This window comes from Cyprinodon tularosa, unplaced genomic scaffold (assembly GCF_016077235.1).
Source record: "Cyprinodon tularosa strain WSP-4 unplaced genomic scaffold, ASM1607723v1 ctg782, whole genome shotgun sequence".
In the NCBI taxonomy this organism is placed as follows: domain Eukaryota; kingdom Metazoa; phylum Chordata; class Actinopteri; order Cyprinodontiformes; family Cyprinodontidae; genus Cyprinodon; species Cyprinodon tularosa.
The window spans coordinates 215589-238192 of NW_024039543.1; the positions used below are offsets into that span (position 1 = coordinate 215589).

At 40.3% G+C, this 22604-nt stretch overlaps 1 protein-coding gene across 1 annotated transcript; it reads right to left on the reverse strand.

The window, feature by feature from the left end:
• Nucleotides 1–275: 275 nt before the first annotated feature.
• LOC119773762 (steroid 17-alpha-hydroxylase/17,20 lyase) lies at nt 276–12022 on the reverse strand. The gene is made up of 9 exons (XM_038270889.1): nt 11739–12022; nt 9587–9707; nt 8088–8226; nt 3967–4196; nt 1523–1609; nt 1113–1328; nt 851–1020; nt 686–789; nt 276–607 (listed from the first exon to the last, which is right to left on the reverse strand). The coding sequence occupies exons 1-9, from the start codon at nt 11984–11986 to the stop codon at nt 342–344; spliced, it is 1581 nt and encodes a 526-aa protein (XP_038126817.1). The 5' UTR covers nt 11987–12022; the 3' UTR covers nt 276–341.
• Nucleotides 12023–22604: the final 10582 nt, after the last annotated feature.

The following is a 22604-nucleotide window of genomic DNA, read 5'->3' on the forward strand; positions in this document are numbered from 1 at the left end:
CAACAGCTGGTGAAATGAGTAATTTGTCTCCATTCTGAGACAAATAAAGCTTATCTTAAATGATAATCATTTTTCAAACATTCATATATAGAAGCGTTTTCTGTTTTTCAGATTGGCTGAGAACCATGATGAAAGTTGTGAAACAAACTAGCTAAAAGTTAGCGGACTGGTTTTGAATTGCTAACAATATTAAACTAAGCTACAAATGTTCATTTTTATTAAAATGTCTGATTAAAAGTTAAAAATAAGAGTTATCCAACTACATTAGCATTCTGAAGTTAAAATTTGGTCAAGCTATGAGCTAGCAACATTTTTCCGTTGACTTTAAGCCACTCCCCTTTTTATTTAACCCCGCCCTCCCATCCTGGGCGTGGAATGACTACAGCCTTATAAGGCAGCGGCTGCAGGACCACACCGAGACGCCCCTGCAGGTTTGGCGGGGAATCCCCGTCTGGCAGCTTGAAGCTCATTCGCTGGAGCAGAGACGACAGGAAGAGGAAAAGCTCCAGCCTGGCCAACGATTCGCCGACACAAACCCGAGGTCCCGCCCCGAATGGCAGGAAACACGAGGGCGTGGCTCGTCGGCCTTGGTCGTTGAGGAAACGATCTGCATTTGAAGGGGAGGAAGGTTTAGAAGAAGTTTTCTGTGGGGTTTGTTTGTAAAGAGTGTTTCCCAATGAGTCACCTGGGTTGAACAGGTCGGGTTTGTCCCAGTGCCGGGGGTCGTGATGGATCGACCACATGTTGACCAGAACACGAGTCCCACGGCGCACAGCGTGCCCTCCAATGCTGCGGGAGAAAATAAGTTCGTGAACCCTTATTTGACAACGCTTTGAGCTAACAGACCTACCTGCTGTCGGTCATGGCGGTGTGGGGAATCAGAACCGGGCTGACCGGGCGGATCCTCATGCCTTCGTTGATGACGCAGTCCAGATACGGCAGCCGCCCGCGGTCCGACACGCTTACTGCTCTCTCACAGCCGATGTTCTCGTCCAGCTCCTTCTGCACTCGCTCCTGGACCTGCAATAGAAACTCAGGGATGTTGGTACCAGAGACTCTGGTTCCCCCGTCTCTGGCTGGAACTAGACGGCGTTTCATCGCCACTCTCTGACCTCAGGATGATGCAGCAGGTAGGCCAATATCCACAGCAGAGTGGTGGAAGTCGTCTCCACACCTGCTCCAAAAGCCTCTGCCGCTGTCATCAGGACATGGTCATCTGTTATCCCCTCCTCCTTTGACCCCTGTGTCTTCTGACCCCGCCCACTTCCTGTCTGACCCTTCAGCAGGGCCTCCAGGAGGTCACGAGGATCTCCATCGCTCAGAGCCGCCTGTAAAACACCAGACAGAGGATGGAGATGAAATAAAATCCCATACTCCACAAAGCCTGGCTGATCAAGTCTGCCCCTCTGGCCTATCAGAGCTGTAGTGATCACTGCAGCCTGCAGGGGGAGCTGTTGCTCTCTGCTGGTGTTCCTTCACTGTTCATGGCTGAACTTCTGTTTGAATAGTTTGTGGGTGTTACCTTGTGCTCCTCCAGTTTCCGGCTCAGCAGGCGGTCTCTGACAGCGATGCACTCCTTCAGTTTACTGAGGGACCTGTTAGGAAAGACCTGAATGAAAGACAGAGGCTGTGAAACACCAGATTATTGATGCTTTTCAATGAGCAGATAAGAAATGTTCACATAAAATGTCCTTAAGATACAATAGAAAATCCATTCCACAGTGGGGGAATTCTGGTGTTTCCAGCAGCAAAAATATTATAGAAAAATGGTCACACCTTAGAATAATGTATAAGAATAACATAATATTGCAAAATACTGTACTGTAAAGTGTTTTAACAATATAAATACCATGCACCTGGAGAATAAATTAACCAATATGAAGCTATAGACATTTTTGCAGTAATGGATATTTGAAAATAGCAACATAAGAGATGTGCAAAATGACAGCAGCATGTTATTTAACTGACTAAGAAACTGCAAAATCAGCAAGAATGTAACAACTTTTTGAGGTTATTGGGAACGGTGGTTCTAGAGCCTTTCGGCTGGGAGGAAGGATCTGTGATAACGCTCCCTGCTGCATTTAGGGTGCAGATGTGGTATAACATTCAGCTGGTGGAAGTTAAAAAGGATTTAAGGGGATATATATTTTCTTAGTTCAGCGATGAAACCCTTTACTTCCACTTTATATGGCTGAATATTTGTAATAGTGAAAAATTAAAGTTAAAATTTTAGGTGTAATAATAATATAGAAAATGCATTTTAAAATTTCAATTCATTAAGTGAAACACATTATATGGAATAATGTTTTCGGGCCTTTATCAGAGTAACAGATATTAGTGGTAACGGCCCCTCTACTGAAGACATAATACTGATTATATGAGCAGGCATGGAAACCATTAATTATTCTCTCTTTTTTCCTTCACGGCTTTATAACAAAGTTGTTCTTTTAGCTTTAGTGATATTGAGAGGATCACACTTTTAAAGGCGCCCCAATTAAAGCTTTATGGCCAATAACTGATCTTTAAAAATCCTGACATGCCTGATTTTGACCAAAGGTTCTTCATGATACAAAATGAATGTTTCAATCTGATTTTATTTAAGAAAAAAGAACAATACCTGTGAAACAATAAAAAAAAAACGTGCTTAAACTACACAAGCTAACACTTTCAGAACATTTAGAGCGCTGACCAAGGCTAACCTGAAGTTTGCAGAGGTGGATTAGATCGGCTTCACATCCATGCATCGTTTGATCACAAATCTCACCACATTAAGGAAATCTGGGCCGATTAATCTACACATCTGTTAATTTTATCTGCTATACCTGAGCTTTCCAGACACATAAGTGGCTCTTTGGTTATACTGACTTAATAAAACAATGAATTATTACTGGGTTTTTGTCTTATCCTACAATTGTGTGCCTAATGAAAATCATGTTTAAGGAATATTGTGATCAGGTCAGATTAATCAATGTTTTAGATTTTTTAGAGTCTTGTATAGGGATGGGTATTGCCAAAGAAGTCACGATTCGATTCCAATCACGATTCACATGCCACGATGCAATTTTATCACGATGCATCACGATACGCGAAATATTGCGATGCATCCGGATGCATTGCGATATTTTCATTGAACACTGTAAGAAAAAGATACAGCCCTTTCCAGTGGCTGACTGGCTGTGTGTGATCTGGATAGTGTCTTCAATTGATACATAATGAAAGCAACTGAATTCATACATAGCTTTATTTATTTATTGAAACAGCTGTCGAAGGATTGCCATGAAAACAAATACTGGACACAAATATTACTATTACTGGCGTGGACACAGTGAAAAAAAGTGCTTAGGATTTATAAAACTTAAAATAACAGTGCTGTTTACATGGCCTCAGTGGTCCTTTAAACCAATGAAATTTTCCCTTTTGCAAATTACTTGCGTCAAATCAAGTTCCTTTTTACATTCTTTGCTTTTAAAGCCAAAATGCATCCAAACTTCTGACTTGGAATGTGATGGAGCCGGGCGAATTTTCTCAGTCTCCATGTTTTGTTTATAAATGACTAGTCGCAGTATCCGCAGCGACATCTACTGGACTGATAGTTGTATTACTTAAATTTTTGGCTGATGTGTGCCAACCATTCATGTATTTTATTTATTCCTTTTTGTTCATTAAGAATCGATACTTGGCATCAAGAATCGATGCAGCAGATCACAAAAATTAGAATCGCGATGCATCGTCATGACGATCATTTTGCACACCCCTAGTCTTGTACATATAAAGATATTCCTGATGGGCTTCTATGAGTCAGAGGTAAGGGTCCTCCTCTCAGACAGGAAAGACATAAAAGAGATCTAAAGATTAGGAATAAAACCAGGACTGGTGCATCAAGGTCTACGGACCCTGGATATCAGCTCTGTGGCTGCAGCAAGCTTTTAGATTGGTTCCAATGATGGACTCTAAAGTTCAGCGAACCTTCATCCAGGGGTAGATGTCCACCAGTCCTCCTCTGGCGATGGTCTCCACGATGCCGTTGTTGTAGCGGATCACCTCCTGCAGCTCGCTGTCCCCGCTGCTGTAGGTGCTGCTGAACACCAGGGTGCAGACCACGTTGGTGACGGCTCTGGTTATGGCGGGAGACGGGTCGAAGCCCCGGGTACCGTGGGACAGCAGCTCCACGCAAAGACTGTCCACTGCAGAAAAAACTGGAGAGAAAACAGATTACTGTGGTTAGTTTGTTTATGGAGATGATTTAAGGTGTATGGAAAACTGAAGGCTGTGAGGACTTGGATATGTGAGAACAGAAAATCATTGTTTAGTTTTTTCTGAAATAAGTAAAAAAGGAATCAAAGTTTAAAGAAAAACAAATTATAAAAGCTCAATTTGGTCCAGAAATATAATTAAATCAGAACAGATGAGGACTAAAAGCATAAATCGTCCAAGGTTTTAGCACTGATCTATATTTATTTATTAAATGGATTGCTGATTGCCCGTTAGTTATACAGGGTTGAAGTTAAGCCACTGGCTGCCATATTGGTACTCCCTAGTTAGACCAGTCGCAATGTTGACAATATGTGCGCCACAGCATCTAACAAAGATGATGTTCTCATTTTCAGGGGGACTTAAGACTTAAAATAAAGTTCATCACTTTGACACCAGCTGGCGGTTTCATAGCATAAGTAAGTTACCTTAACTTATAATAAAAAAATAAAAAATGAATGTGTTAATGTAGCATAATAATACATTGGGGCCAAAAGTGCTAAATTGATGATGTACATTTACATAGACATGTATTTATTACATCATCTACTTCTTACATCATCTCTAATTACATATTACATGGTGGTAATGCATGGTGTACACATAGATAGATAGATAGATAGATAGATAGATAGATAGATAGATAGATAGATAGATAGATAGATAGATAGATAGATAGATAGATAGATAGATAGATAGATAGATAGATAGATAGATAGATAGATAGATAGATAGATAGATAGATAGATAGATAGATAGATAGATAGATAGATAGATAGATAGATAGATAGATAGATAGATACCGGTAGATAGATAGATACCGGTAGATAGATAGATACCGGTAGATAGATAGATACCGGTAGATAGATAGATACCGGTAGATAGATAGATACCGGTAGATAGATAGATTGAATTTTTTTTTTCTTGGTTAGCACATCAAGTGACTGTGAAATTACCTGTGGAACGTCTTCCCACAGCAGGCAAACTGCTTGTTTTTGCAGTCAAATGCTGCACATGTTGGCATTTTTACTGCTCTGTGGGAGTAGGGAGTATCAACATGGCGGACAGTGGATTCACTTTCTTTTGGGCAATCAGCAATCGAGTGAATAAATGGAGATCAGTAGGTTTTAGCTAGTGTTGCGCCAATGCCATTTTTTGGCTCTGATGCCCGATACCTGGCTGTGCAGTATTGGCCGATACCAATACCATCTGTTTGAAAGTGATGTCTGTATATATGAAGAACTGCATACTACTTAGATGTAAAATAATTGCCATCATGGCTTTATCAAGCTGCTGCCTACCTTTGTGAAGCAGGAAAAAGATGAATACAAAGTGAATCCAGTAGAACCTTTTATTGCCTACCTAGAATGGGTGACAATAGTTGAATAAACTTTTGGCTCTCAAAATGGTATCAGTGCCCTATTTGCTGGTACTCGCCGATACCGATACCACCATTTTAGTGCTGGATCCGGGCCTGCCTGATACTGGTATCGGTTAAACACTAGTTTTAGCATTTCCATTATCCCATTATTTTGTTTAATCTCATTCTGAATCTTTTTACTGAAAATTTAAATAGTCTAATTGGTTTTCTGCTGCCACCTGCTGGTTTATGACGATAAGATTAAAGGTATAGTGGAGGATGTCCTTTTTCCGGGTGGATCATCAAAATAAGTGGTTCTCGTAATTCTCAATCATTTTGCGATGGCCTTCATACATGCTACTATGGAAAATAAGCTTGTATGAGCGAGGCAAACAGCAACTTTCAAGCAGAGCGTGCACGAGGCAACGTGCTCTCGCACGCGTTTAACCGGCGTTCGCTCTCGGGAGCAGGTACAGGGTTGTGCATGTGCTTTTTTTTTTTTTTTTAAGTGGATAGGGCGGGTCTTTTCAAAAATTCATCAAAATCCTTCACTACAGGTGCTGGTCATAAAATTAGAATATCATGAAAAAGTAGATTGATTTCAGTAATTCCATTTAAAAAGTGAAACTTGTATATTATATTCATACATTACATACAAACTCATATATTTCAGATGTTTATTTTGTTTAATTTTGATGATTACAAATGACAACAAATGAAAATCTCAAATTCATCATATCAGAAAATTAGAATATTGTGAAAAGGTTCAAAATTGATGGCCCCTGGTGCCACACTCTAATCAGCTAATTAACTCAAACCACCTGCAAAAGCCTTTAAATGGTCTTTCAGTCTAGTTCTATAGGCTACACAATCATGGGGAAGACTGCTGACTTGACAGTTGTCCAAAAGACGACCATCGACACCTTGCACAAGGAGGGCAAGACACAAAAGGTCATCGCTAAAGAGGCTGGCTGTTCACAGAGCTCAGTGTCCAAGCACATTAATAGAGAGGCGAAGGGAAGGAAAAGATGTGGTCGAAAAAAGTGTACAAGCAAGAGAGATAACCGCACCCTGGAGAGGATTGTGAAACAAAACCCCTTCAAAAATGTGGGGGAGATTCACAAAGAGTGGACTGCAGCTGGAGTGAGTGCTTCAAGAACCACCACACACAGACGTATGAAAGACATGGGTTTCTGCTGTCGCATTCCTTGTGTCAAGCCACTCTTGAACCACAGACAGCGTCAGAAGCGTCTTGCCTGGGCTAAAGAGAAACAGGACTGGACTGCTGGTGAGTGGTCCAAAGTCATGTTCTCTGATGAAAGTAAATTTTGCATTTCCTTTGGAAATCAAGGTCCCAGAGTCTGGAGGAAAAGAAGAGAGGCACTTCATCCACGTTGCTTGAAGTCCAGTGTAAAGTTTCCACAGTCAGTGATGGTTTGGGGTGCCATGTCATCTGCTGGTGTTGGTCCATTGTGTTTTCTGAGGTCCAGGGTCAACGCAGCCACATACCAGGAAGTTTTAGAGCACTTCATGCTTCCTGCAGCTGACCAACTTTTTGGAGATGCAGATTTCATTTTCCAACAGGACTTGGCACCTGCACACAGTGCCAAAGCTACCAGTACCTGGTTGAAGGACCATGGTATCCCTGTTCTTAATTGGCCAGCAAACTCTCCTGACCTTAACCCCATAGAAAATCTATGGGGTATTGTGAAGAAGAAGATGCAATACACCAGACCCAACAATTCAGAAGAGCTAAAAGCCACTATTAGAGCAACCTGGGCTATCATAACACCTGAGCAGTGCCACAGACTGATCGACTCCATGCCACGCCGCATTGCTGCAGTAATACAGGCCAAAGGAGGCCCAACTAAATACTGAGTGCTGTACATGCTCATACTTTTCATGTTCATACTTTTCAGTTGGCCAACATTTCTATAAACCCTTTGTTTTTATTGGTCTTCAGTAATATTCTAATTTTCTGATATGATGAATTTGAGATTTTCATTTGTTGTCATTTGTAATCATCAAAATTAAACAAAATAAACATCTGAAATATATGAGTTTGTATGTAATGTATGAATATAATATACAAGTTTCACTTTTTAAATGGAATTACTGAAATCAATCTACTTTTTCATGATATTCTAATTTTATGACCAGCACCTGTATACTTTTAACCCTAAAACTCATAACATCAGCATAAAACAAATTTACAAAACTCTGTAAACGGATTAACTAATGTTAGCTTATTCAGTTTTCCTTTCCTGGTATTCATTCATTATTCATAAGTGTTATTATTCATTATTCTAAAATAAGTGATTTTATTTAAGAGGTTTGTTCTAACAGACTATAACAGGAAGCCTTAAGTCCTCCTTCTGTTGTTGATAAATATGCTTAATGAAAATTGTTTCTGCGATTTGGACTAAAACTTGTTCTTCTTGATTTAAAAGAGGAGAAAGTGGACTTTTTGTTGTACCGATGTCCTGCAGCCGGCTGGTTCCCTCCCCAAACAGAGTGAAGGAGTTGTGGACGAGGCGGCGGTGGAGCCTCCACAGAGGAGAGTAATCTGAAAAGGCGATGTCTTTACCTCCTCGGGTCAGCAGGCTGGTCGTGACCTGAACAAAAAAAAACATAACGTCAGAGACTGGATGAAAAAAAGGCAGCCAGGTTGATGTAACAAGAGTTTATATTTATCACATTTAGCTTAACAGACACAACTGTCCATCCTTTATTCAAACTTTACCTCACACTATTGATTTAAAGTGTAAATTATCATCATCATGTATATTTTTCTTACATAGATTCATATTCTGTTTATTTTTTTCAGTCAGATATTTAAAAAAAAATTATCTTTAATAATAACCAGTTCCCCCTCTGCAGTGTAACTGGGTAAAAGTAAAACTTGGTAAAATAAAGAAGTTGGAAAGAGGACTGTAAATGACAAAACTGAACAACGGCATGTATATTTTTACCCTTTCACCTGCTACAAACCGCAATTATTGAGTAAATAAACGTGAAAATCCCCCATTTGGCCACAAGGAGGCACTGCAGGCAAATGTCATTGTAAATAAAATAATAAAGAAACCTGAAGGAATGAACAGTGAACAGCTTCACCAGCCGAAATTCAAATACGTCAGCGGTCACCATGATAAGTGCTGTCTGAATAGTGCTGGCAGTCAGGAAGAAGCTAGGGAGAGGAAGCAGGATGCTTCCTATCACCAGTTCAGTTAGCATAGGGAGCCCCTGACGTCTTTAGCCGCAACTAGGAGCTAAAGAACAGGACATTTAGACACCGTCCACCTCACAGTGTTTAACTAAAATCATTTCTTCACTTACACTTCGTGTAACACATGCTAGTGTCCTCAATGTTTTGCATTTTATAGCCATGGGTTTCATTCTCTATAGCCTATGTGTGTAACTTTTTTTGATGGATTTCTTTCCAAATTGCCCAAATAAGCCCAATTTGATCAGTGCCATTCAATGACGTCCTTAAATCTAAAGAGTGTCTGAATTCAGCACAGCAATCATGGAGATCCTCTCCTAACCTGGATAGAGATCTTACTCTGTACCCCAAGAAAGGTGAAGGAAGAGGAGCTAGAACATGCAGTAGGGGTGTTAGATTTTTAAATATGGAGTTGGTTATGCCATATTTAGACCTTTATCGACATGTCTTAGTTTTGTCTTGCCTAAATTGGGAGTTGTTATTTGGTTTACCCTGGAGTAGGACCTAAGAACGGGAGCTAGGAGCTGTAATTTGAGGTATTCTAAATCAGCCAATGACCCATTCTTCTACTAAGGAATTATATCTTGACAGAACACAAACACCTCCTTTTCCTAATTAAAATATTTCATATGAAAGTAGCCTGAAAATGAGATTCTGGTCTGATCTGATTTCAGTGTTTCTGTTCGATGTTCTGCTGGAAAGCTTTTGAGGTTCTGACATAATTGAGGCTGTTCTGTTTTGGCATGTCTGACCATGTTGGGACGTCCGGCGAAGTCCTTGCCCCTCTGAAGCAGCACCTCTCTGGCGTGTTGGTGGTCGTTCACCACCAAGGTGTAGTGAGGGCCCAGGTAGAGCGCAAACAGGGGTCCATACCTCAGAGACAAGCAGACGGTTACAGAGGATAATCCACCGTGGTCACAACAGGTTGCTTCTCTAGGAATCACTTTACTGTCCAGGACATTAATATTTGTTTTAAATGTAAACATCTGTAAACCAATCCATGGAGAAGTTATTCCAGCATCACTTTGGCTTAAAAAAGGGTATTTACTCTTAATTTGAGGAGGTAAATGAGATGATTTGCCAATGCAATGAGTATATTTACTCTTAAAATAAGATATTTAGATAAAATGCACTTAAAATAAGACAATGCAGTTGTGTTTTCTTATTTTAAATGTAAATTGTCTTGTTCCATTGGCAAAATGTCCCTTTTCTCAATTCAAGAACAAATGCACTTATTTTAATAAATAATGACTTATTTAGATTTTGATTTATTCCAGTGTATTTCTCTTATTAAGAGCAATAATCTATATAAAAAAATGTCCAACCCCATGTTAACCACTTCAAACCTGAATTTCTTACATATTTTTGCCTTCAAGTAGTTGCCAAACTGAGATTGCTCTACTGACACAAAAAAAAGAAATAGAAAAGTGAGTATATTGCAAATCTGTGACAACAGTTTTTAGGGACAATGAAACAGTTTGTCGCATATTTGCATCAATAGGCATCAATGGGCTTTAAACTAGTCCCCCTAAACATAACTAGTCTCTCCAAGTCCACCTTATTGATGACGTTATAGTGTTTACATTTAATGAAAAGTAAATTAGATCTTCAAAAATTTCCTTTTTTTTTTTACACTGGAAAAAAATTGAAATCTAGACAAGACATTTTTTTGCTTAAAATAAGTTCATTTGTTCTTGGTTTGAGGAGATAAGAGACATTTTGCCAATGAAACAAGACAATTTACACTTAAAATAAGAAATGCAATTGCATTGTCTTATTTCAAGTGCATTTTATCTAATTATCTTATTTTAAGAGTAAAAAATCTAATTTACTTACTCAAATTAAGGATAAATTTCTATATGGTTTTTCCAGTGTACACTGCAAAAATGATCTGGAAATAAGTAAAAATTTCTTAAATCAAGAGTATCTACCCTTAATTTTAGTAGCTAAATGGGATGATTTGCCAATGTAATGAGTATTTTAACACTTAAAATAAGATAATTAGATAATAATGCAGTTGCTTTTTCTGATTTTAACTCTTAACTGTCTTCTTCCATTGGCAAAGTGTCTCACTTACCTCCTTAATTAAAGAACAAATGTACTTAGTTTAACAAATAATGACTTATTTAGATTTCTATTTTTTGCAATGTATATATCAATCCGCTGGTTTCCAATTAACTACTCTAACATTTTTAACTACTTTTTCACAAAATCCCCCATAAAACACAACAGGATTTATTAATATTATTCAGCTCTATAAACATTTATTCACGTGTTAATACCCTGCTGATATTGACCAGTTCTTCTACATATTAACTAACCCATGCAAACCTAAACAGGAGGTTAATAACACTGGAGTCAACAAGAACTAGTTTAAGGGTTCTAACCAATGATTGTTGAACACATTTCAGTTCTTTTTGCATGCGACCATAGACTAGTTATAATAAAGATTAACTTGTCTGCTGGTGAAGCCTCTCGTTCATCCAGGTCATAGTTGCTCCAAAAAAGTTAAAAACAATCAACTAGACTTTGTTTCCAAGTTTGAAGACGTTTGGCTTCCCATCCAGGAAGCTTTTTCAATTCAAAATGTCAGAAATAGTGTTGAGTTAACTTCTCTCTACATGATTTAGTTTAACTTTCAATAAATGTAACAAACATAGCAACTAGTCCTTTGAAAGATTAAATATTTCATCCAAACCCAAACTTCCCAGCAATCAGGGACCTTTCCCACAGAAAATAGTCATTGCAGATGATTAGTTTTCTCTACTAGTCATTTCAAGAGATAACTATTGTCTACTAGTCCTTTCAGAAGCTTAGTCATGTTAACTAGTCCCACCAAGTTCACCCTCTGTTATAGAAGGTCTACAATGAGAATCTGGACCCTCTCAGCCTCCCTGGTCTCACCTGTAGGCCAGCTGGGTGAAGAGGAGGTGGGGAGGAAGGCCTCCCCCCAGCCAGGGGAGGCTTCCCAGGACCAGGAGGTGAGGCAGGCAGGGGATGGAGCCCCGAGCCGCCGCGCCGCCGCTCACAGGTTTGGCGTTAAGATGGAACCGACGGGACGCCAGAGCCAAGACGATCACTAGAACTAGGACCGAGAGGAGGACGGGTGGAGAGAAGGAGGCGCTGATGGAGGAGAGCAGAGCGCTGAACATGGCTGCAGCGAGGCAGAGGAGAATGAGGGGAGGAGGAGGAACCCTGACTTTAATGAGACTTAGTCTGGGAGGAACCTTGGAGAGGTCAGAGGTCACGTCTGTGTGTTGTTATTACAGATTTGTGACCATGAGTGCGTCTGAGCGTGTTTGTCTTCATCAGGCGGCCTTGGTCTTATCAGGTTGAATGCCATGGGTTACCATGGAAACCTTAAAGGAGAACAGCAGGCTGTTCTGCTCAGGTCTGTCCTCTCTGATGGTATTAGGCAGAAGGACTGTCTGATAGACATTTTGATTGTTTTTAAGGTGGAACATAGAAGAATCTTCTACCAAACCCAGTCTGACTTGACTGGTTCTGGAATCAGTTTGGGGAAATTTACCCGTTTAATCAGGAGCCATAAAATTAAAGTTAAAAAACTAACAACTGGACTCTGTTTTCCAAGGAAGTTTTCTCAATTAAAAAAACATACAGATTGAAAGTGGAAATCGGAATCTCCTCTGACTTGTCTTTAGGCTGTGATGGATTTAATATTCAGCCATTTATGAGCTGATTTAGAACAATTTGCTTCAGAGTGAAGTTCAATTTTAGCTGCCTATACTTCAAAATACCATCAATTTATTTCTTCCAGACAATACATTTCTTTATTGTCTGGAAGCTCCACTTATCTGGAACAAACTTCCAGAAAACTGTAAAAGTGCGGAAAGCCTGAGTTCCTTTAAATCAAGACTAAAAACACACTTGTTTAGGATTGCCTTCGACTGTTCTAGCTAAACAGTTCAACTAAAACATATATTTTTTAGTCCAACTGTTTTTAATATTCTTTTCTGTTTCTGCAGTTTTTTATTTTATTTATTTATTTTTTCCTACTTGCTTTGATTCTGTTTTATCTTCCTGTATTTTAATCATGTAAAGCACTTTGCATTGTCTTTGTACTGAATTGTGCTATACAAATAAATTTGCCTTGCCTTGCCTTGCCTTTATGGTTGGACTCGGTGCTGCCCCTACTTGTTGTTCGCCATTTACAAAAATAAATACCTTTTTCAAGATGATGTAAAGTTACATTTCCCACAGTTGAAAATTAAGTATAAGGAAGTTATCACCCAAAATCTTTTCTTAAATTTTTTTTCCTGCATTACTTTTATACTTTAAGCAGTTTTAAACATTGTACTTTTACACTTTTACTCAAGTAAAAAGCTGAAGTTGATACTCTGACTTCTATTAAGTGTTTTTAAACAGTAGGATTTATAGTTCTACTAGAGTAATAAACATTAATAGTTTTATTCCCCTGAGTTTTTCGCTGGTCTCCCTCAGAGATGGGAAGTAACGAAGTACAAATACTTCGTTACTGTACTCAAGTAGACTTTTCTGATATTTTTACTTTACTTTACTACTTATTTTTATGGCGACTTTTTACTTCTACTCCTTTAAATTTTTACACAAATATCTGTACTTTCTACTCCTTACATTTTTTTAAATTGGCTCGTTACTTTAGTTTTGAATCATTTCAATGGAGTTACCGTTATTATTTTTCACGTCATCAATACCAAATTCAATCTAATTGGATGGAATCTACGTTGCATTTGACGCACCACTACAAGATGAATCGACAGATTCGGCGGTATTCATTGGCGGCAAATCATTGCAGCTTGGTGGCGGTGGCGTTAGCATAGTAGCATGGACGACGAGATGATTGAAAATGAACACAACGGAGATCTAGTCCTATTGGCAGACATCCATTTAAAATGTAGGCAACGGCAAGAAAAAAGCGGTTTCTACTTTTACTTTTATACTTTAAGTAAATTTACAAGCCTGTACTTTGTTACTTTTACTTGAGTAAAGAAGTTTAATCAGTACTTCCACTTTTACCAGAGTATTTTTTAACACAAGTATCTGTACTTTTACTCAAGTACGGAAAGTGAGTACTTTTGCCATCTCTGGTCTCCATGTGACGCATGCTAATGGCCTCAGCTTTATGAGTTTGTGGTTTTATAACAAAGAGCTTCAGCCATTTAATATATTTCTGTAACTTTTTGTTCTTTGTACTGTAATTTCCCTTTGGGAGTATTAAAGTATGTCTGATTCTGATTTCCAGAGATCTGTACTTCCACTCTGACAAACATACGACGTCCTTTAGGCTGAAGGCTGCCTGGAATCAGCTCAGCAGCTCTGGATAGAGGTTTTATTGTTGACCCCCAGAAAGGTGAAGGAAGAGGAATTGGAATGGTGAAAAGTTAAAGGAGTCATATTTTATGGAAATGACTAATACTTGCTTTTGTTTAAACTATGAGTTGTTTTATTTTGTAAGCTTTACAATTTTTTTTATTTGTTATTATTTTTAATGAATGTTCTTTTTTTTCCTAGTTATTTAGCTTCTATAGTTTGTTTTAGTCTTGGATCCTGATTTGATGTTTAATTTGGACCTTTTACGCAGCTTTTTCTGACTCATTTTGGGTTGACATCCTACTGTTATGATTATTCAAGCCATTTAAACTTTATTCATCTAATATCTTTTTTTATTTTAGGAGCCTTCTGTCAGATTTTCCTCCAGGCTGGTTATCGGTGTCATTTCTAAACAAAGTCCCGCCTGATTCTGCCTTTATTTCATCTTACTCATCTGCAGCAGCGTAAATCTGGGACCAGTGAGCCATACCCCAATGGTGATGGAGAAAATAAATACCCTAACATCTAAACTGTTCCATTAACTTTTATAAAACGTGTGAATCAGTGGCGCCAGATGACACAGAGAGAGAAGGCCGCAGAGCTTCTGACGCCACGCGGACGGTCTCCATCTTAGGGTGTTATTTGTAACAGGTGGAAGGAGAAGGAGGTGGCACATCGCCATGGCAACAGTCTCTCTGGCTTCGCCCACACACACATTTTCCCATCATCTGTCTTCATACAGGCTCTTCACACGTTCCCGCAAGCAGGGCTTCTCTCTGCTCGCCGTCGTCAGCAGACTGTTCAGCTCAGCGCCCAGACACCCGCCCGCCCGGCTGCTCGTGTGCTGCTGTCACAGGCCTGAGTCTTTTTATTTCTCCCAGGCTCCGTGTGAACGTAAGCGGCAGCTGAAGGTGGGAGCCGAGGGAAGAAAACTGTGAGAACAGGTGTTGGTTTAATGGTTCAGCTCCAATATCAGCAGAATCCCTGAGGAACAAACCAGCAGCAGCTCCATCACCACTTCCCTGGAAAAGGACGACGTATGGGCCATGCTAACCTTTTAGCGCCTCTGCTGCACAGCCTGGAATCTAAATCAATGTTATTCTAGGAAAAGCAAACAAGTGGATAAAATTAGAGACAGGGTTTCATATCTGTTCATGTTTGCTTTAAAGATCTAAATGGAGAAGTGATGCAAAGTTTGACCTTCAGAAGTTAAATATATTCAGCCTCTACCAAGAGTTTTCACATTATTATTCCAAAGATCGGGATTTGAAGCAATAGATCAACACAGAATAGTTCATCAATGGGAAATAGAAAGAAAAGGATATTTAATTTAGATATTTTCTTTTTTTTTTTAAGGCACAGAACAGAAACTAAAAGAAAAACCAGTTCATCTTTTGAAATATTAAGTGAGCTAAGGAGCCACTTGCAGCTCTGAGACCTGAGGCTTCATTTTCACTGCAAACCTTAAAGTCGAAGGGAAATCATGTTTAAATGTGAAATCCTTCAGGCTTAAAAATGTATATAAATGTACTCTTTATCAGACTATATCGTCCCAAACGTTAGAAAATTTATATTTTGAAAAAAAATCTTGTCTTAAAATCTGTTTTTTTTTTCATTATCTTCTGCAGGCCAGTTAGCTATATGTCAGCCTGAACACCTAAATTCAGCCAATCATATATCAACGGTCATCTGTCAATCAAATTTTTTCTTTATTCATATGTCGCAGCTAATATACACAACGGTTGAAATCAGAATCATTTCCTTTCCCATTGAGTTGCGTCCCAGTGTTCACGGGGATGGACGTCTGTGTCTTCGGCAGGCGTAGAGCTAACAGAACTGCCAGCGTTGCGAGGCAAGGACTCAAACATGTACGGCTGGAAGCCTTCTACACCAAACCAAGCTTCTGCCGCCCTGGCATCCTCTTCCACAACATCTTCGTCCCCGCTTTCCTCCTCTAAATAAAAAATGTACGATGAAGGAGACTCATCCACGACCTCCGACACTAAACTCTCCTCCTCTTGCATGTTTCCTCTGTCCATAGCGTTCCTTGACAGCGTCGTTTCTAAGTCACCAATTTAGTGCTACTTGGTCCCAATGGAATTTCCCATTGTGAACCTACTAGCACTAAGTTGCTAACTGGTTAGCAAGATGCTTCTGAGACACCGGCCACAACCAAACTTGCTTGCAAACCTTCCGCCACAACAATCCCGCCCTCTTGATAAACAACCAATAAAATCACTTAATTCACTCGTGAACAGACGTTTTCCTCTGACTTTAAGGCTCCCCTCAGGGCTGCGTCCTGAGCCCCCTGCTGTTCACACTGTTGCCAACTCCTCAGTAAGGAAAGTAGCTTTTGGCTGTGCTAAAAGTCGCTAGAAGTCGCTAAATGACGTCATCGCCTAATTTGCATAATCTGCCACAGGAAGTGATGTGCATGTTATTGTTTCTATGGGAGAAATAATGTCGTTACAGAAAGACAAAAGGTGAGTAAAAACACTATATAATAGTGTTTTTTCTCACTTTACTAAACAATATATATTTAGACCAAATAACATTTTACATTTACATCCCGCTAGCTCCCGCCTTAAATGTAAGTCAGGGCGGAGCGGCACCGTGTGATCAATTTGTGCTGTCCATCCCGGCGCATGCGCGCTTCATTTGCAGTCTGGACGCTGAGGGTAAACATCCTGCAGCTCTGACTGCAGCGCTGAGAGGGACTCCTGCGGGAGAACGGGGTTGGGATGGGGTAGGCGCCCCACGGCAGCAGCTGCCGCTGGAGGACAAGAGTAGGAACCATACATGCTTTCACGTAGGAGTCTCCAAAAGCTGCCAGTGACACCGTAAAAAGTCGGCAGATTTGTCGCTAGTCGCTTTTTTGAAAAATAGTCGCTGGAGGGGTCTGAAAATTTGCTTAATATAGCGAAAAAGTCGCTGAGTTGGCAACACTGGCTGTTCACCCTGATGACACATGACTGCGTCCCCAGGTTCACCACCAAACACATTGTGAAGTTTGCAGACGACACCACGGTGGTGGGCCTCATCCAAGACGACAACGACCTGGACTACAGAGAGGAGGTGGAGCAGCTGGTGGACTGATGCAGAGATAACAGCCTGATCCTGAACGTGGAGAAAATGAAGGAGATCATCGTCGACTTTGGTCAGACATTTCGAGCCGTTGAGTAAACAGCACCAAATTCCTGGGGCTGCACATCAAAGGACACCCTCACCTGGACTGGAAACACCACCTCACTGGTCAAAAGGACACAGAAGAGCATGTACTTCCTGTGGAGGATGAGGAGAGCCACCTGCCCCCACCCATCCTCCCCACCTTCTACAGAAGCACCATAGAGAGCGTTCTGAGCAGCTGTCTCACTGTGTGGTGTGGAGGCTGCAGCACCACAGACTGGAAGAAGGTGAGAACAGCAGGGAGGATCATGGGGGCTCCTCTTCCCTCCATTAAAGACATTTCAACCCAGCGCTGCTTGTCCTGAGCCCATTACATCATCAGTGACCCCTCACCCCACCACCATGGACTGTTCTCCCTGCTGCCCTCTGGGAGGAGGCTTCAAAGCATCCGATGCAGGTCCATCAGATTCCTAAACAGCTTCTTTCCCACCATCATCAGACAGCTGAACTATTAAACAAACACTAAATAAAGTCACAAATTGAGACTCTGCATCACACTGATAACATCATACAAAAAAGAACTCAACTCAAATGTCTTCTATTGCATTTTTGCACCATGTCATTTATTTATTTTTCCAATGCTCTGAACTTCCTCATTAATGCCTTTTTGCACCACGTCTCTCCTAAACTGTTTACATTTGATCACTGTTGCACTTTAGAAATGGAAATGCTTTTTTTTTTAATGCTAAGCTTATTGACTGTCTGAAAGCTGTATACAAAATGACAATAACGTTTGTCTAAGTCTAAGGCTTAATTGCAAAATTATTATTTTCTGTGTGAAATCTGATTGTTTTCTCACAGTCGTTCATATTTCCAAATCTACCTGACTTGTATCTGATCTCCTGTGTGAACTGCATTCACTCCAGTCTCCTGCATGTGCAGCAGAGGATGCACCGGCGTCAGGAGTAGCGAGCGTCCTCTGTGACTGTGGAAGTCATCATGGATGGTACTGCTGGAGCGCATCTATCCATCAAATATAGATCTGTTCTGCTAGGTTTGGTCTGAATAGAGTAAATCCTTCCAAATATTAATCCAATCAGAAGCCTTGCTTCCTCTCCATCGGCTGCTCACTGCATTGCTCCTGCCGTGGCTGTTTTTCTTCCAGTTTCCAAGTAGCAGGAAGCAGAATAATGATGCTTGTTATTGAGTGGATGAATACAGGATGAATGAATGGGCATTCAGACACAGGTCACATTTAAAACTAATCAGATGCATTTATCCATTTATGGCCACATAACCCAGATGCATGTGTCACATTTGAAACAATCAGATCTGTACGGGTTAAAAACATCTGATCTGGGTCGCTTCAGGCTGCAGTGAAGGTAGCCTAATTAGACAAACCAGATGAAAACTGTGATCCCATTTCAACATGACTGAAGCTAAAAGTGCAGCATCTATATTGCTACCATAAAATTTGCATTTGATAAAAACAAATAACTACAGATCACTATTAATGAAACAATCTCATGCCTGCATCATAGTGTTTATATAGTATTTATAGCCAATGGATAATTCATAACACCTATCCATAGAAGGAGTTTAACAGAATAAATACCAATGAAATGATAAATAACAATAAATAGATCAATATAACCAGATAGAGATATAAAACTATTATTGAATTCTAGTTAATCTACCATTATATCATTAAAAATGAGTACAGCTCTGACTCATCTTCAATTATTCATAAATCCTGGAGATGAACATGATTACATTGGTTATGACCTTAAAATGTTACAGCAGTGAGAGTTTAATACTTTAAATAGAGAAAGCTTCTAGTGACTCCAGTATTGGTTGATCTATTCTATTGTATATAGAGGCTCAGCTGCTCAATGTTTAAGAAAAAAGACATTTCTAAAGTTATTAAAGCTTATTAGTTTATTTTTTCATTTGAACTGAACAGCAGTGAAGGCGTATTGGCGTTTTCTCCATCTATTTATCGCTCTATAGTATAAAGAACCAATGCGTTTGGTAACAGTAGGAGCAGCCTGAGTCCAGGCTGTCATGCAAGATGATATGTGAGAGAAGATCATAGATGCACGTATGGCAGAGCTGAGTGGTTTGGTATGTAGTTGGAAACTTTTCACTGTTTTTCAGATAGTTTTTATGAGTTTATCAAATCTCTGATGAGAATCTAAAATCAATCTAAGGTATTTCAATTCTGTTACAGGGTGATTTTATTAATCTTCAAGTTTCCTAACAAAGAAACACATGGAGAGTTTTCACAGATTCGGAGCTAACTGGTTTTGGATAAGCTAATCTTGGATATCAGGCATACAGCTGAATAAAACCTGCAGCTATCTCAGCTCACTTAGCAGGTGCATTAATGACTGCGTCGTCGGCATAGAAACAAGTACTGGCACTTTAGCTCCACAGGGCAAAGGCAAACGATTTCCGAAAAGCCCTAAAAGCAAAGGACCGAGTATAGAGCCTTGCAGGACGCCGTTATTTAATGGTTAAAATTCCTGATTGGTTTCGGTCTACTTTAATGCATTGTGCTCTAGTTTGAAGGTAAGATGCAAACCATCTAACTTTCTCAGCTGAATAAATAAAATATGACATTTCATATAAAAGTAGATCATGGTGAACCACATGAAAAGTCCTTTTAAAGGCAACGAATACAATTTTTATTAAATTTTTCTTGTGCAGTGACCTCTTTTAATGTTCGATTAAGCAGAAATTTACTAATAATTTTTTTTTCTACAATAATAAATGTATTCTTATACTTTTTTGTGTTTTTCATTATTTTACAACCTTAAAAAAGCAAAGTAGTTTTCTTTCATTTATCAAAACATTGTGTTTTTCAGGTCAGGTAACGTCCTAAGATCTGGACTATTTTCATTCAGCTGGACAGAAGATATCCAATTTAATTCAGTTTATTTCTATAGCTCCAATTCACAACACAGATCTCAAGGCACTTTATAGTTCACCAGATCATTCAGTCAGATTGATTCAAAGTTTTTATCTAAGGAAAACCAGTTGATTGCATCGGATCATTGACTTGAATGCAATCCCTCATACTAAGCATGCTTGTAGCGACAGTGGAGAGGAAAAACTCCCTTTTAACAGGAAGAAACCTCCAGCAGAACCAGGCTCAGAGTGAGCGGCCATCTGCTGAGGCCCACTGGGGTTCAAGGAGACAGAAGCAGAGATACAAAAAGCAGCTGTAGAAGACGGCCCCATCGAGGAAACACACAGCCAGGCAGACGAGCTCCGAGCCAGCTCCCATGTCAGAGGATGAAGAGAGCACATCCAGTTAGTCACAGTCAGAGAAACAGGACTACACTGGAAAACAGGCCGATCTCCAACATCTAGAAACAAAGGTGTTGATGGAAGCAGCACAGCTGATATTTCTCTCCAGGATGGAGTCACAGCCAAACAGAAACAGACCAGATGAAGCTACTATGAGAAAAAGCAGAGAGAGCAGAACGTTAGAGATTGAACTAACAGATTCTGCAGAGTGGGAGAATAGAGAAATGAAGCAGAATGATGAAATTGGAGTCGCCATGTCCTCCAGCAGTCTAAGCCTTTAGCAGCATAACTATAGAGATAGCTCAGGATAACCTGGTTTAAATGTCTCTGTGGATTATAAAGGCACCAGGACCCTGATGTATCACATAAACCCCCAATAAACTTCTGAAAAAGTTCAAGGAGAATGAATACTTTATGAGGCGCCATAGATCGGTTAAAATTTAATGTGAAAGTGAGAGTCGAAGTATTTATGCATCTTCTGTGAGCAGACCTGGAGTCTGAAACATCCCAGAGGTCTCCAGGGAGGCCGGGGCTACCCTCTGAGAGGGGGAGAGGAGCTCAGGCCAGAGATGATGCTGCTATGCATTCATGGATTTAGTGGAGGTGGTTCTGGGATCTGATCCGGATTCATCCTGGATGATTCCTGCTTTAGCACATCTGACCAGGATTAAATCCCCAGAGGATTTGATTATTTTCATAGATTAATGGATATTAGGTGATGCACATTCTTTAGCAGTCGTTGGATTTTAAAGTAAGTGTTATTGAGATAAAAAAGCATTTTCTTTTTTTCAGTTTTGCAGAGAAACATTGAGTGAGCTCCTGTTTGTTTTCATGCATCCTGCAAACATGCAGCGCCTCTGCGTTACATAACAGCTCTGCTGCCTTTTATGGTTTATACTGAAAACAGCCGAACGAAGCCCAAAATGATGTTCCTGATGCTCCGACTCTTCATCCAGATCCGGTCCGGATCAGTGTCTGTCCCCACACATCCGCCCGGTTTGATGATTCAGGTTAAAACCAGTAGATCCAGCACCTTTTTTATGTAACTGGCCTGAATCCTCCATCTGTCTCCATGGTGACAACTTCCCAGCAGCTGCATGTGGCTGTGCAGGAATGTCACATGTGGCTCAGTAATGTGTGATAATGTGTGTCTGCAGTAGGGGTGTGCAAAATAATCGTGATGATGATGCATCGTGATTCTAATTTTCGTGATCTACTGCATCGATTCTTGATGCCAAGAATCGATTATTAATTTTAAAAAATGAATAAATAAAATTGCATGAATGGTTGGCGAACATCAGCCAAAAACAAGTGCAATACCACTTCCAGTCCAGTAGATGTCGCTGCAAATGTGTTGACGCACGCTGCCTTGTGTCACAAGCATTTCCGGCCATGGGATACTGTGCCGAGTCATTCAAAAACAAAACATGGAGGAGAAAATATTGCAATGCATCGCAATAATTCAAGTATCGTGATGCATCGTGATAGAATCGCATCGTGGCCTGTGAATCGTGATTCGAATCGAATCGTGACTTCTTTGGCAATACCCACCCCTAGTCTGCAGTGCTGCAGCAGAAGGCTGAAGATGACTGAGGCTCATATTTGATCCTTTTTATCTCTTTTATCTCCAAATGCATGAAAACCATCAACCTGCAGACCCCAAACACCTTGACCAGAGCTGCAGACTGATTCTAAGTTTGTGGTTTCCCCTAAAATGCGTCAAAAAGCCAGAGATTTCCTGTGTTTTCTGTCCTCTCTCATCCCTCCATCCCTTGTTGTGTAACCTCTCTCTGCCTCTCCGCTGCCGCAGTGAAGGAAACCCCCTCTCACCGCTCCTGTGCGTCGCTCTGCCGCCTGTCCTTTTAAGGCATGGGGGATACCCGTCGTCACAGCCGGAAGCGGTCCATATTTGGGCAGCTACGAAGGGGCACGGCGGGGGGAATCCCTCGCGCCGGTGTGGACCAATAACGGCAGGCCGGGAGTTACCTTGGAGACGGAGAGTATAAAAGGCGGCAGCGCGCG

Coding starts and splice junctions, on each gene's coding strand:
- LOC119773762 (XM_038270889.1), bottom strand. CDS start 11,986: ATGTTCAGCGCTCTGCTCTCCTCCATCAGCGCCTCCTTCTCTCCACCC. Junction 1,610..3,966: donor ACATCTACCCCTGGATGAAG/GTTCGCTGAACT, acceptor TCTTTCATTCAG/GTCTTTCCTAACAGGTCCCT. Junction 1,329..1,522: donor GGAAACTGGAGGAGCACAAG/GTAACACCCACA, acceptor GGTGTTTTACAG/GCGGCTCTGAGCGATGGAGA.